The sequence below is a fragment of the Sander lucioperca genome, chromosome 17 (genome assembly GCF_008315115.2).
Source record: "Sander lucioperca isolate FBNREF2018 chromosome 17, SLUC_FBN_1.2, whole genome shotgun sequence".
NCBI classification, from domain to species: domain Eukaryota; kingdom Metazoa; phylum Chordata; class Actinopteri; order Perciformes; family Percidae; genus Sander; species Sander lucioperca.
The window spans coordinates 4,102,232-4,118,939 of NC_050189.1; the positions used below are offsets into that span (position 1 = coordinate 4,102,232).

The following is a 16,708-nucleotide window of genomic DNA, read 5'->3' on the forward strand; positions in this document are numbered from 1 at the left end:
TAGACCTTGGGAGCCTTGTAAAAAGTCAATTTACTTTACAAACTCCTCCTAACAATTTCCGTGAAAAACAAGTCTGCAATATGGCGGGTGTGCGATGATTGATAGTGCCACAGGAAAGGCAAATCTGCAAAAATGAATCGGCTTTATCCTGGTGAGCCCTATCTAATGCGATCGCTGCCAAGTATGAAATGAAATTCCATTTTCGATGACATCAAATTGAAAGAAGCGGCGAGAAGAAGGTGGCATCCCCGACGCTGCCACTTACAATCAGCAGCGTGGAGAGCAATCAAGGTGGCATGTGGCTTAAATTCCTTGTCTGTTTCTTCCCTCACACCCCCCTTTTCTCTGTATTTTGGCATCTTATCATGACAAATGTTGGCGAAAGAGTTGGGGCTTCTTCAATCATGAGTACTTATTCTCATGCGAAGACAACTGAGCTCACTGGCTCTTCTATTGTATGCAGAGAAGAGAGTGGGAGACAAAGAAATAGAAATGAAGCAACCCTTCTTATGGTTTCCCCTATAGAAACAGGAAACCTCAGTATTTACATATTATGCAGAGTAATATAGCATGAACCAGCTATAGCATTCTTTTTCTATATTCCTCTCTCAGTCCCCACCATTTGTGCCGGTGTATCAGATAGGTTTAATCCTTAGATTAGTAATTGCCTGAGAGCGAATGCATTCAAATCACCAAACCAAATTATATCAGAAAATGCTGCCCGCTGCAATTTCATGAGTATTACCGTGCACTCTTACTCCTTCCATTTCCCTATCAGAACATAAACAACAAAAGCCCGAGAAGCCTAAGATTGAATTAAGCTGTAATAGATCCAAAACAATTTCGATAAAATTAGCCACAGTCTGCGGTATGCAGCACCACACTAAAGGGCAAGCGCTAATAATAATAATGTGGCAATAAACAAACCAGCTCATTGCACATAATCTCATTTCTAACTTAATGCAAGATTTCCAGATTGTGTTTTTCTCACCTTTGACACTTTATCCTGAAATTATGTGTAGTTGCTATAAAACTGTTTTCATATGTTGATCTGGTAATGTGATAATCAGCAGATTGCTTACAGTACATGAATTTGCTCCTGACTGTCCAAAGTCAGATTTAATGATAATGAAGAAAAGTTTCTACTTTCTCTGCTCTCACCAAAAAAAACCGAAGCTGACTTGTGTCAGCGATCATGGAGGATGGGGGTTGACCCATAAAGCTCCTGTGGAAACACTTATCATGTATCAATTGAGCTCAATGAGTGGCTGACTACTTAAAAGATAAAATCATGTGAGAGCCATCAGGGGAGTTTAGTGGTGATGGCTGCCAAAGAAAAATAAACAAAAGTTTGGACAATGGTGGCATGATGGTTTAATCCACAGGTGTTCATATAAAACTGAAGACACCTGAAATTCTGCCTCATTGGGGCTTTGTGAGTTTCAATTAGGTCAGCAGTGGCATTCTGTAGGTGTTTAGGCAGCTACATTTTATAAGTTAAAACAAATGTGGCCTGAGGCAAAATACTGCATTTCCATATTGGTTTCCTGATCTGCCTGGAGCCTGAAGGGCAATCACATCCTATGTTTTGGCTACAAACACCATCCAGGTGCCCTCCATTTGCATGGCGATATTGTTGGCCCTCTGTGAGTGTGGCGGGGTGAGGAATTGCCCTATGCAAATCAGATGCTTCTGGGCTGTATTCAGCCAGAGAGGTTGCGGCTACAATAAGGCACAGGAGGAACAGCTGGCCAGAGCACGGGTGGTGAACACTGGAGGCTGGGTTAAGGACAATGTCCAGTTATGCTTGCTGCATCCGTCCCGAGGCAGGATGACCTGGTATAAGAGTGTGGACCGAGCTTTTGCCTGCCCTGAGGTGCTACGCTGCGAGAGCACAGAATACAAGCTGCTGTGGCTCACTACTGATTAAAAGTGATCCACCTGGGCACCAGTGGCGCTTTGAAGTGCAATGATAAAACAAAAGCTGATGGCTAAGTAATTTCATTCCTCACTACATTACAGTTGGACGGCATTGTTTTCTGGCACTGGATAGAACAGAAGCTACTGCCAGAAGTAATAAAGTTAAGTGTTCTGTTAAGTGCACGCACTGCTCATCAGCCTTTAGATTCTAGGATTGGACACAGGTCTGTAAGAAGCCACGTGTAATGTAGCCACATATCGAAAAACAGGAGAAAAAAATGTGAATAACATAAGTTGCAATCAATGGAGTTACAGGAAGAGATGAAATGTCAAGTCTGTTGACCCTCCTGTTCAAGTCCTCTCCAGATGCTGGGTGACACGCTGGCTTTTCCCTCGCAGTTAGATCAGCTTAATGACTGATGGGCTTAAAAAAAAAACAGCTCGCCTTACTGATTAACTCCCTCAGTTGCTTGGTTACCTGTGCAGTTTTTGTGAGATCAGGTAGGCGAGGAGAGAGAAAGACAGAACCCGATACCTCAGAGATTACAGTCAATGGTCAGCACTATTCTCTCTCTCTCTCCCCCTCCCTCCCCCTCCTCCTCCTCTTCTTTCTCTCTATCTTTCCACCCGACCCCCTGAGTCCCTTGTGAAACAGTAGGGGCCATTCTCTATACCCCTAACAAGGCCATCTTTCTTGTGCCTGTCTCTATCTCTTCCCACAGACGGACAAAAAGAAAGGGAGTGGTAAAAGAGAGGGGTTTGTGGGCGAGGGAGTGTATACGCACACACACAATGAAAAACAGCCCTTATCACTTATTAATCTTAACCATACTAAACAGGTTTAACCTCGTTTGTGGCCAAATGTGTTACAATTTAAATATAACCTTTGTAATATGAATAAATCTCAAGATAGTAAAACAAAATATAATAAAAATAGAATGGCACTGGTATTCATTGACGCATCATTTTCTACCATTAATCCAGACCTGGCACAAATTGTTCCCTTTACTGAGGAATGCAAGTGTCCTCGAGTGTTTTATGTCTTTAAGCTGTAGTGGCACTTGAATATTTCTAGATGCGGCGTCTCTACAATCGAGAGCATGACCGCTTTGCTACTTAATCTAATACAAAGGTGGCTGCTTAATGCCATAATTGGAGCACATGAATGCACACCTTCTCTTCAATTAGCTCTCTTTTGCAGCCATTAAATTACACCCGATTCACTCCCAACAGAATGTCTCTACAGAGAATATTTACTGAGCCCATGGGATATAAAAGGCCATTTGAATACCTGCTAGCTATTGTATATTAAATACCTAACAGGCTACACTACACAATACATGTTGGGGGGGTATATTGCCCAGCAGACCAGTAAACACTTTATTCACAATTACAATTTAAATATGCAAACTAAAGGCTCAAAGATCACTACAAAATACTCTTTGTGCATTATGGCTTTTCCCATGACACTGTCTTCTAACAAACACGCTGTCCATAAAAGCTACCACAGCATTAATGTAGAGAGTAAATAAATAATTATATAAGTGGAGCATAGTGACACACAATACATGCTGCTGCCGCAGCAGCAGCAAATAGAGTGCCCTTTTAATTATGCAGGAGACATCCAAAAGCAACAGCACTCCTCACACTCTGGGAAGCAGCTCAGCGAATACACCATATTAGAAGCTGTTAGAGACCGAGCAGGGGAGGAGAAGGGCTAGAAGTAAAAGGGGAGTGAAATGATTTCAGAAGAGTAATAGCAGGAAGGAGGGGAGAGGGATATAGATAGATGAGAGTGGATATTTAAAAAGAAACCACTGCAAGAAAAAAGGCAAGGCAGAGAGCACCATTGTAAAGGGTATGGTGTAGCAGAGGCTGAAAAAATGGAATACAGAGAGGAAACGGGCAGCACGGGTGGATGCAAGGCATGCAAGGATGTACTACATGGGGCCAAAGGAGAGTATGAGGAGCAAATGTTGGCATTGAATATAAAAATGTGAACAACATATATATATATAGAGGAAAAGAAAGTGGGGAAACAGAAACAGATATTGGGGGAAAGGGTAACAATCCAGCTGAGAGAAAACAGCACTCCAGAATCCTAAAGTAGTAGTGCTGACGCCAGGTAAAAGAAAGATCAATAATTCATTAGACTGCCATAGAAAACACATAAAACAATAGTGTTCTTTTTTTCTGAAAAAGCAAATCAACTGACTTCATTATGTATTAACTTTGTTTCCTGCTGTTGTTGCACATCACAGCGGAAAAAACAGCCCAAAAATATAAAGACTGAACTAATGAAAGCCCACATTTGAATATCAGATCATGCCACCTACACCTTTTTTCTCCCAGCACATCAAATGGAAGAAAAGAGTTACTGGGAGGAAAAAAGAAACAAGAAGGGAGGTAAGACTAGCTGGATGGTGGAAGAGAGTGGAAGAAAAGCAGGTAGAAGATGGCAGACATTTATATACGAGGAAACAGATGAAGGGAGTAAAAGAAGCCGAGGCACAATATGGGAGGTGATATAAAAAACGTCGAATTTCACTGCTAGGTCAATAAATTGATGCAGACCCCAAAGTGCAGAAGAATGTTAATATGACCTCCTGGCCAGATGTTCCTACTCAAGCCGAGACCGTAAAACTGACTCACAAACCTCAAAAAAACATGTTTGTGCTGCATTCACCCTACATCTACCTTTCTCTCTTATCCTCTTTTGTTTTTTATTCTCCCTCTTTCACAAGAAGACAAGGCAGCCTTGTCACAGACACAGCGGCAGGGCAGGGCTTGACATGGCTAAAAGGGAGTGCCTCTGGCACGCTCCCCTCTGGGATAAAATAACTGCAAACCAAACCCTTATGTGAGCTGTCTACAACACTCCGACACATAGTTGCTAAGGTTAGTAGATGTGACACCGCAGGCGGAAAAGGCAGCCTCAACACATGCCGTGATGAAAGAGAAAAAGTTGGACGTGTTTGGTTGAGTAACGATACTGCCTTTGTAAGCTAATCTAAACCTTTCTCTTCCCTTTCAATATTACGTGTGAATGGCACTCCAAACCAAAACAGATCAATACCGCTAACTTGACACACATTAGCGCCATAAAGGCAACAAGACTACTGAGACTAGCCCTGTCAGAAAGCATTATGGTAGAAAGAACACTAAGAGAAAGAAACAGAAGACATTTAAGAGTGGTGGAGGGAAGAAGGAAAAAAAAAAAGAACATGGAGATGTGTCTTCTTACCTGTTTGTTGTACTTGTTGATAGTTTGACTGCTGTATTCAGAGCAGTGGTCAGATCCAAGGGAAATGTTATCTCCGGTGCCAACAAAGGTGTTGGCAGGGGGCAGGTCCTGAACTGCCTGGTGCTTTTTTCCAGCTGTCGGAGACTGTGGGTGAAGCTGGACAGTAGGGAGCGGTGAACTGGACTTGTAGTGCCGGGCCAGATCTGGGCTCCCTGGTCCTCCGTTGACCGATCGGTAGCGCCCCATGCCAGGACTGTCCGACAGCTTCTCGTTGACGCCATCGTAGCGCTGCCCGTTGGGTTTGGAGGCCTCTACGGTGACAATACTGCTATAGAGTGGCTGTTTGGACTTCTGTTTCTTCTTATCTTTTTTGGGCTTCTTTGACTTATCATGCTGCTGTGGCGTGAAGAAGTCTTCGTGATCCTTCTTGCCGGCCTCGTAGCCGTTCTTATTCTTGGGACGGCAGTAACGGGCCATGACGACGACTAGAATAATGAGGATAACCGTCATGATGCCAGAAACTACTCCAATGACAATGCTTAGCCGTTGTTTGCTTAGATCATAGTTGGGGTCACCGGCAATGTTTGTGTTCAGAGACGTACTCAGGCTCTTAGCCACCTGGGTGTCCACAACTGTGGAATTGGATAGTGTCTCATTGACATACACATGAACTAATGTTGTGGTGCTCTGTGAAGGCTGACCCTTGTCGTTTACCTGGACCACTAGTCTGTGGAGGCCATAGTGCTTCTGCTCCAACTTCCCCACCAGTGAAATGACCCCAGTGCCCCCATCAATCTCAAACAGCTTGAAGGGGTTTCCCCCAATGATGCTGTAGTTCAAGTCGGCGTTGATGCCAGTGTCGGCATCAGTGGCTATGACAGTTCTGACTACTGTTCTGATGTTACTGGAGGGAGGAAGAAGGGTGTAGGAGCTGTTTATTGGGAAAGTGACTGTTGGTGCATTGTCATTATCATCCATTATTAAGAGTGAAACTGTGGCGGTGGCGGATCTGGGTGGATCACCACCGTCCACAGCCTTGACACGGAATGTGTATGTGGTCTTTTGCTCTCGATCGAACGACAGAGTGGAGAAAATAGTCCCTGTGTCATTCTCAATAGAAAAGATGTCCTCCTCTTCCTCAATGAAAAGACTCATCTCTGCATTCTGGCCTTTATCTGCATCAATGACTGTGACCATGCCGACTGGGCTGTTTGGCTCAAGGTTCTCTTTAATATAGAAAGTGAACACATCCTGCATGAACTTTGGATCATTGTCATTTTTGTCTGACACAAGGACAACCACTGTTGCTGAGCCCTGTAGAGTGTTTATGCCCTTATCTTTGGCTATCACTTTGAATTCGTAGCGCTCCGTTTGCTCTCTATCCAGAATGGTGTTTACTCGGATGTCTCCACTGTCTGCATCGATAGAGAAAATTCCATTTACTGATGAGTCTAGGGAATAGGCTATTTCAGCATTCTTCCCACTATCTGCATCAATGGCTGCCACTGTTGTCACCCGTTCGCCAGGGGCATTACTTTCTGGAAACGACACCTCTACTACATTCTGGCTGAAGATAGGAGGGTTGTCGTTAGTGTCGCCCACTTTGACGATAAGAGAGTTATTACTTGCCAGACTGGGGCTTCCAGAGTCCACAGCCACTATGACCACATTGTATTCCTGTGTGGCCTCATAGTCCAGCGTTGCAGACGTGTGGAGGAAATATTTCTTTTTATTCTGCTCACCCTCCATCTCGCTGGCTGGTTTGAGCTGAAAGGGAACATCCCCTACCACTGTGCAGGTCACAATGCCGTTTTCCCCCTGGTCACGGTCTGACACTTGAACTAAGGCAATGGGTGTGTCCACCACCACATCCTCAGCCACGTTGGCTATGCCATCTTTTAAGAAAATGCGTCCAATTTTCCTTATCTCTATAGCAGGAACGTTGTCATTCTCATCCTTGATGTTCAACACCACAGTGGCCTTGTCCATTTTCGGTGGCTGGCCCCGGTCACGGGCCATTACTGTGAACCTAAGTTGGCTCACTTCTTCACGGTCGATGCGGTGCAACACACTCAGCCACCCTGTGCTTTCATCCAACCTCAGCAGCCTCCTTACTGACTCTGTGGCTGCCCCAAACACATACTCTATTTGACCATTAACCCCCACGTCTGCATCAGCCGCTTTGAGCTGCAGTATGGGGGCACCAGGGGAGCTGTTTTCTGGTAGGTCAGCTTCATACACACTCTTCTCAAATCGAGGGCTGTTGTCATTCACATCAGTGATCATCACCCTAAGAATGGCCTGGGAGGAGCGCGGGGGATCACCTCCGTCCCTAACACGCAGTGTTAGCTCATAGGAGTCTCTCTGTTCCCTATCAAGGGCCCCTTTAATGATGAGTTGAGGCTGCTTCTCTCCATCAGTAGTATCAGCAACTTGCAGTTCAAAGACGCTGCTCCTGCTTGCGCCTTCCTCAAATCTCCTCTTCCCCGAGAATGAATCCCCAGAAGAGCCCAAGCGCCTTGAGTTTTCCCCATTGTCCTGGATAAGCTCATATCGCTCTATTCCATTTCTGCCAAAATCTCTGTCTGTGGCTGTGGGCAGCAGATAAAGCGTTCCAATGGGTCTGTTTTCCTCCACAGACAGTGTCAGGACAGGGGAAGGGAAAGACGGGGTGTTATCATTTATATCTAATATGATTACTTTTCCCTCAAAGAGGTCAACCCAGCTTTGGGCTGGCCCAATAACTGACACCTCAAAATCTATGAAACACTCATTTTCATCAAATATCATTTGGCACTGCTGTAATTTTTCACGGTCTATGCGCCTCTCATTGGTGGTGAGCTCACCTGTTATGTTGTCTATTTTTAAAAAATCAGAGCCTGACTCTAGCGTGAATGTCACCTCGCCGGACCCGGCAACAATGCCCAGGTCGCCGGCTACGTTCCCTACTCTGACATCGGCGGGTCCCTCCTCGGCCAAACGGTACCGGAGCACTTGCTTGGCAGCGGGCTGATGCACAAGCTGCAGGATGAGCATGCAATAGTACAAATAGTCCACTGCACCAGTAGTCCTCATTGTTCTCCCCTGAAAAATGTCCACTTAGATTTGAAAATGTCGACACAAAAAAAGAATGTTATCACTACCGGAGACTCTGACTATGGAAAAAAATATATTTTTCAGAAAGAGCAAAGCCCTCTGCTGCGGGATGCGTGAGACTTCATCCTCCGGAAGACTTCCTACATCGCTCCTGCTGCAGTGCAAAGCAGCAAGTGCACGGGCTCTCGTCTGTTCTCTGACTTCCCTCCTCCAGCACTGAGTGTTAGTTGCTCTTTCCTTGTTATAGTAATATAAAAAAAAAAAAACGCAATGATGTTAAAAAGTCGTCAGAGAGGCTCCGTGCGCTCCCACAAATATTTGAATTGCATGCGCGTAAAAGCCCAAATGTTATAGTCCTAACATCATCGGATCAACAGAAAGTGAATTCAGTCCATATACCGCCGTTTTACTCACAGTTTGTGGTTAGAATCTCCTTTTTTTGGGTGAGGCTGCAATATTCCTCTCTCCGGCGATATGTCCATATGTCAGAGGATCGTGTAAATGCCCGCGCACTTTCCAAACTCATCAGGCAGCGTGTGTTGACTGCGCGGAGCCTGACAACTCTCCGATCTTGAGGATGTGAATATGAAACAAATTACCTGTCCGGCTGCCTACTCTGCTCTCTTCCTCCAAGTCACTTGCAGCCAGCAGGCAGAATAGTTCTTCCCTTTTGCAACTCCACAATGCCAAAGGTTGCATTAAAAGAAAGAAAGAATTTTGCAAGAAAAATCAAAACAATTAAAAATGTATATCCGACGCAGTTTATTTCGGAAACGTTGGTTGAATTCCTCAGTGTGTCCGGCACATTCAGCCTGTTCCCTAACCTGCAGACGCGCCGCATGTGTTGGCAGCCCCTATCTGCAGCACTGTGAGAGGGATTCACAAATGATATTGCAGTCTCTCTCACTTCTCCTCTCTCTCTCTTTCTTTCTTTCTCTCTCCCTCCACCCCCTCCTGTTTCTTCTCCTCCAGCAGCGCGCACGTAAACAGGGTCGGACTTGGTCTTGATCGCCGGGTCCAGACGCCAGCAGACAATATTTGACGAAAGGGGGACAGAGGAGGGAGATGCCTTAATATTGGTCGTTTTTATCGGTGTTTTCTCGAGACGAGGCTCGGCACTGTGAGCACAGTTCGCATGCTTCGTATGTATGCTCCTGTGGGCGATATTACGAGATATACGATCAAAACAAATTTTAATTGTTTTTTTTGTTAATTGTCATTGATTGTAATGTATTTTACATTATAATAAGCACTATATCATGACGTTATTTCATTGTGTAGTGTGGTACGGGGATGTTGGCTTTGCCGCAAGCGATCCCTTGTCAAGAAAACGCAAATTCAAAGCAGAACTTTTACGCACTGTTTGGTAGACACAAAGTTCTGTTTAAAATATTATATGAAATAGTTCAAAATCTCTGTCCAGCAGCGGACGACACGACACAGCCGCCGCTGCAGGATAAGCGAGACGGGACGGGGCTGTCTGTGTGCGCAGTGCTGTGGTTTCCCTGTGGTTACTAATATGAATGCGTGTGGTCGCCAGTGGCTGTGCTCTCCGGCGCTGCGGGCTCTCAGTGTCTTTCGCTTGCGTGCTGTTCAGTCCACTCAGCATCCAGTCATCTGAGACAGTGGCTATGAATTAATTTTGCTTAAAGAGGAATAACGAGAGAAATCCCTCCAGAGTGGCCCTTCAGACCATCCGAACAAGGGTTTCTTATTCGGCCACTGCGCACACCTAACTCCCTGTGTAAGATTAGGGTGCGCGGTGTGTGTCCTGACACAGCTGCCATCCAAGTAGTACTTGTGATGCAGTGTTGAACAAACATTCATGTCATGGTGGCGGTCACTTCGGCCACAATTGTGCTTAAATTCTCCCAGGGGTGCACTGTGTAATGGAGGAAAATGAGCGCATGTTTGGTGCTTGCGTGGATTTATATCTCCTACAGCACATATGCGCATTGCACTGCTGTGTTAAGTGGGGGGAGGGGGGGGGGGGGTACTTGTGCGCGCGGATCTCCTCCTTTAACTTGGAATTGAGGATGCTCTCCTGTTTTAATATAGGGGCAGTGCGGCGCTGTGTCTGATATTATATAGGGAAACAGTGAGGGGCAGAGTGGGACAGAGGGAGGCAGAGGAGGGAGGGAGGGAAAGAGGTAGCCAGTCTCAGCAGCTGCATCTTTCTCAGACGGCTGTCTGAACTGTGGCTTTATCCTTGCTTACTAGCGCCCTCTATCGTCACATTACAATCAACCCCCCTCTAAAGACTGGCGTGGAAGTACAGCAGATAGAGGGTAAATCCACTCATGTTTACACTGTGGACGTGTTGTCTTAATCCGTTAGTTGATAAGTTTCGCTCAAAAGAATCTCTGTCTAGTACAAATTCCATAAACCATAATGGTTTATTATAGGTAGGCTACATGTCTTTAAATATGACTCAGAAGAAGAAGAAGACATTTATGATTTATTCTTACAGTAATGGTTGATTAGTTTAAGGGCATATGTTTTTAAATATGACTCAGAAGCTCTGGGCCTATATGAATGTAGTAAGGCAGTTGTGATGATTACAGATTAAAACATTTTCATCATAGGGAAGTTGGCTTTAAATTCTCTCACAGTCACTTTACCCATGCCCATGGATTGTCAGTGTTATTTTTATAGAATTGTTAGGTTATACCCAAGCTTTAATATTGTTATTCTGACCCAGTGTTAGATAAAAAGCTCATGTTTAACCTTAGAACTGTCACAAATGTATTGTAAATTGTCCAAAACAATGTGCATATGACATTAAAACTATCAAACAATTTTTAACCAGGACATAGTTGCAACCACTGTAGAGTAGGGGTGGAGGAAGAAAATCGATACAGCATAGTATCGCGATATTTTCCATGGCAATACTGTATCGATACACAGACGCCAAGTATTGATCTTTTATTGTATATGTGTTGGTCAGTTTGTCTGCTTGACAATCCCATTTTGCAGCAATAAAATTGAAGCGAGATGAACAAAAGAGCAAAAAGTGAGAAAAGAGAGCGAAAGTGTTTTCCTCTTCGTTTTTGATTGATGCTGCTCTTGAAATTTGAATGCAGGTGATTTGGGCACTATGGAGCTCTTTTACATGTCTCGTGGTTCTTTGAAAACTCAAATTGAAATGGTTTGATTGCAACGTCCTCCTTTGTGACAGAAAAAGCCTGCTAATTGGCATTCAGCTATGATGGGGTTACCACAATGTTAGCAATTTTCCAGCAAGCCATCAGGTATTTCTTTCGTCTATTTTGTGAAGAGATTTAGGAAAGACTTTGAAATGCTGCATGTTAATTTTCACGTTGAAAACAGATATTTGGCACATTACACAGAAACAGAAGAAATTATAGCAAAAATGTTATGCTCAACATACGTTTCTATTGGTATACCAGGACATTATGTTGATTTCCATAGAGATCTCATCTGAAAATTAAGTAGGGGAAGATTTTCCAAAGAAGTTGGACTGTATGGCAAAGCGAGACTCCATTTTGGTTGTCGTGTTTACAGCTTTGAAAGTGTGAAAGTTAGTTTTGAGAAATGTGAGAAAAACACAGTATAACTGTTATATCAGGTCCACGATCGACGGGATGCCGTGACTCTGAAAAAGGTTCATTTTGTGCCATCCTCCATCTAGTTTTTATTTTCAGCCCATCACAAAAGTTGGGAAGAAAGCTGTGCATGCCAACAGTTGGACTACAGATCCACGATGCATACAGCTCCTTAATTAGCTTTCATTTGTCAACTTCTTGTATGTACATTAATTGCCATCTATAGCTGGAATTCTATAATCTTCAATTCCTAAACATTTACATATAAATCTAGCACGTTTCTCTCTATTGGGAGAGCTGTTAATAACACAGTAAATAGACTCTGTCGCTTTGAAGTGGGTGCTTGACGGATCACATTGCTGTGTGTTTTTTCGCTGGTGCTGAGCCACCAGGTGTTTGGGACTTGGGGGCGAATATACTCAATTAATTATGACATTGCATTGTGCAGCATGAGCAAGGCTACATTTCAAAACAGTCAAGAAATTATCACGTTTGTGTATTTTTAGAACATTCATTTCCATTAAAACCAAACCAGGGGTTTTGTTGAGTTCATCAGCACATATTTTCTTATTGGACTGTAATTTACACTTCACTTTTGTAGCTATTTGCAAAGTGAAGATAATTTAGCTTTTCCTGTCTTCAGTGTGCATTTATGAGTATGAAATGGAGGCAGGAAAGATGTGCTTAAAAAGCTTCGGACAATGCCTATGGGTGAAATACAGTCTCCCCTATCAGAGCTGTGTTAGTAGAGAAACCACACACGCTCTTATCAACATTCTGCCAACACCCCCTGATGTTAGAGCAATGGGTCTAAGCCTTAACATAGAATCTATGTGTGTCCTTATCTTCCTTCCTGCCTTCCTGTGTGTATCCGTATACATCTTTGCATGTGTGGGTACAAGCATTGATTCACACTTCCGATGCATATGTGTGGGTTTTCCCTTGCTGTGTGGATGTGTCAGTCACTGTCCAGAGTTGAGCCTGCATGGAGCCCGTCGCTGTGTATTCTCTGACTGCACACCCTCAGGAGAGATATACAACCATCCGTCAACAATGTGTAAAAAGTCAGCCGATGACGGCCAGCCAGCCAGACCACTCTTAGGCGACTCTTTGTAGTGCTGCCCTTGCGGTAATAAGTCACGGCATCCTCCACTTTGAACAGCTAGAGAAAGACATCAACAACAGAGTGACTCAACAGCATAGAGAAGAAGCGTCCAGTACTGTGGTGGTGTAGCTCGGCATGTCTTTTTTTCTCTCCAACTCCCCCTGGCGAGTTGCTATTTTGAGACTCCCAACGCCTTGTTCTGCCTTCTCCCCCCTGGGCTTCACAAGAACTGTTGAACAGATCACAATAAATATACAATAGAATTGGTTCACAAAGTTTCAATACCGGCCAGATCATTCAGGTAGTCACAGGGGGTAAAATGGATGGCACCATGCTTTGAATATGAAACAGAAGTAGTGTGTCTCGTTCAGTAAAAGAAGTGAAAGTCAAATTCCAGTGGGATTATTGCTGAGTTTCATGAGTCATATTTACCTTGATTTGACACCGTGAGTGATACAGCTGGGTGCTTTGCAGTATTAGTTAGCATATCCATGGGTGTACTCTGAATCTGGAGGGTGTCTTTGGCTAGAAATGTGTCACAATCTGCATCCAAAGGGCTTTACAGTGTTCATCCACCTGAACACATACACACCTATGGCAGCGGGGCGAACATGTAAGTCACTTGCCTAACCATTGGGGGGGTTTAGTGTCTTACTCAAGTACACATCGACATGTGTACAAATAGGGATTGAACCAGCAGCCCTGTAATTGGGTAATAAAATAAATATATACTCTACATGAACAACAACTGGACATCAAACGGTATACATTTCATATTGTTACTTTATATACAGGGTTATAACAATTTACAGCCATTTTGCATGAATTATTTAATAGTCAATAAAATGGCATGCACAAAATTGAAAGGTAATTTTTTTTCTTCTTATTTTATCTTTTTTTCATAGTTTAATTTCATAAAATTTCTCATTTTATTACATTTTCTAATGAATTTATTCTTGTGATTGAGAGGTTTCAAATTAACTTAGCACTTACAAGTTCTAACCCCATATCGCTCCCATCAGTACAAGGGGCATATACATTGTAGGCATTAGTTCCCCCCCCCGACCCCCCCCACCACACACACACACACACACACACACACAGTCAGTCATCCAGTCACAACTTAATCACTGACACCAGTGACACAAGGGACACCCTGCTTTTCAAAAGGCCCTCAAACTTCAAAAGGGGACCTCTCAAAGCAGCCATTCAGAGGCTCCTTTTTTCAATGGGATGAGGGCCGTTGTGTCTGCTATGAATGGATTGATTCGGAGCGAATGTGGTCCGAGGCAACTTGTATTGTGATAATTCCAGTGTCAACACTCTGTACTCCTCCCCTCCACCCGCTGATCCTCAATGAGCTTGGCTCTTGTCGTGGAGAAAGTGCCTTGGAAATCTGTCACTTAAAAGGGAAATTTGGCACAATAACCCTACTAATTCCTCCCTACCCATCCTCCAAAAAAAAAAAATCTAGCCGGAGCATGCAACACTACAGTAGTGGTATTATTAGGATCTGTTGAAGGAATAATAAGGATGAATTACCCTTCCCTTTCCTGTGACCTGAAAATCACATAGCATACTAAATCTTGCCCCCGTGTCAATGGCTGCCTGTTGTTTGCATGCATTAGATAAGTGAAAATAGAGGCTCTGTTTTATGACACTCATTTTGTGTGGAGAGTCCCAGATTGTCCCTGTCTCTCGCGCCCTTCCTCAACTTCAGCAGACATGAGGAAAACATTATGTGTGAAGGGTGTAGTCATTTCCAATGCATACTTACTTCTTGACTTCTGTGTGTGTGTTTGTGTGTGTGTGTGTGTGTGTGTGTGTTTGCCTGCCTGTCTGGTCTGCTGGTATGTTTATCTGTTTATGAACAGCGTTGGAGTGTTTGTGTGCACTGTCCCACTGTTTCGGCAGAAAATAAGAAGACACCTGCTCGGCGATTTCGGAGCTGGCTGTCAAAAACAGGAAAGAAAGTGGTGGTAGAAGAAGAAAACTGAAAAAAACCCAGGCAGCCCGAGATATATCTATTCTGGCTCCCCGCTCCCCTCAAGCTGCCGGTAGGAGACTTCAAAATGGCTCCACTCCCCGCCACAGAGTGGGCTTTGCCCTGTCAAAACGTCTTTCAATGGAAAATACAGACTGAAAAGTTTCCTCCTTACTCTCTCTCTCTCTCTCCCTCATTGTTTTTCTCTCTTTCGCCCGCATTCTCTCTTCCTCCCCCCATTCTATCCACCCTTCATCTCACACAGAAAAGGGAATCTCATTCTCTCCAGTGAAGCTCTCACTGAACGCTGCCTTTGCTCTTATAAAAATACTCTCCTCTCTCACTCTCTCTCTCTCTCTCTCTCTCTCTCTCTCTCTCTCTCTCTCTCTCTCTCGCTGGAGCCCCGCCAGAGCTCTCTGTCTCAGTGAGGTATCTGCCAGTCACTCAGAAGACCATTCTTCACTTAAACATGATGTCTATCTCCTGGGTCCTGTCTGTAGAACAGTGCAGGTCCTGGTACCTTTTTGTCAGAAGCGATTATGATTTGTGTTGCTGACAGAATCGCAAACAAAACCAGTGCGTGTGAGTCAAGTAACAGGGGACATTTGAATGTTTTAGATTATCCAGATTTGAGATTTTATTTTTATGGCCAAAAGTAAGTGGCAATTGTACTACATGAAAAATAATGAAATAGCCTCCAATCTCCCGGAAAGGCTTTCCATAAGATTTTTGGATAAGTAAGGGTCATAATCACTGCTATTGATACTGATATTAATACATTTTATTATCACAACTGGCTACTCTACATGTACGGGAGAATCATGTGTCATTAATTTATGAGGTGAATTCATCATTAATAGGCTACTTTGAAACAACCACTGAGTGACATGCATGTTAAAATACAAGACATTTTGTAATTATATTTAACAAATATGATTGTATATATGTGAATTATCTGACCTAATGGGGTGTTTATGTGTCCAGAATGTAATCTACTGCAAGACGGATCCATTATTAATTTTTTTGATTTCAGTAGTGATGCTCAAAACTCAAAAGACGTATTGATCTGCCCACCTTTATTAGTGAGTTTGGGCACTAATATTGGACATGGCTTGCATTCCTTCCAAAGCTGTTGGATAGAGTTGAGGTAAGAGCTCTTTGCAGACCAGTCCACACAAATGTAAACCAACAACAACAACAACAACAACAACAATAACACATTTCTTATACCTAGCTTTGTGCTCCAGGGCATTGTCATGTTGAAACAGTAAATAGGCTTTCCCAAACTGTTGGAAGCACTATTGTCTAAAACAGTGGTTCATATGAGCTGTGAGCACTCCATTTAAATACATTTTAGAGACCTAAATATGTAAACTACTCAGTAATTTCCCAGATATAACCAAAGATAAAGGTCCCCCTCAAAAAATGCAAGTCTATGGAGCAGAAATAATGTTTTTATTATTTACTAATGTGTTAATCATCTTGTGACCCCTAAGCTTTGTCTTATGATTGTCTGGGATGGATAGAGGTATGGATGGATGTACAATACTGGGTTCTTTTCTTTTCTTTTTCTTTTAGATTATTTTTTTGGCATTTCCACCTTTTTAATGATAGGAAAGCAATGAAAGGGGGAGAGAGAGGGGGAAGACATGCAGGAAATCGCCCCAGGTCGGACTCGAACCCTGGACCTTCTGCGTCGAGGCATGAACCTCTGTTTATGTGCACCCGCTCTACCGAGCTATCCTGGCCACAGGATGTACAATACTGTCAACAATACTAAACAATAACTTAAA

The 16,708-nt window shown here is 43.5% G+C and overlaps 1 protein-coding gene across 7 annotated transcripts in view; it reads right to left on the reverse strand.

The window, feature by feature from the left end:
• pcdh7b (protocadherin 7b) overlaps positions 1 to 9,195 on the reverse strand; it is a 109,141-nt gene extending 99,946 nt beyond the window's left edge. For 3 of the 7 annotated variants that reach the window (XM_031289860.2, XM_035993784.1, XM_035993783.1), the window contains exon 1: positions 5,165 to 9,194. In XM_031289860.2, the coding sequence (XP_031145720.1) occupies positions 5,165 to 8,239 (3,075 nt within the window). In that variant the 5' untranslated portion in view covers positions 8,240 to 9,194. Of the gene's footprint in view, positions 1 to 5,164 lie in introns of all 7 variants that reach the window. The other 4 variants (XM_031289859.2, XM_031289861.2, XM_031289858.2 and 1 more) reach the window with 3 other exon arrangements.
• Positions 9,196 to 16,708: the final 7,513 nt, after the last annotated feature.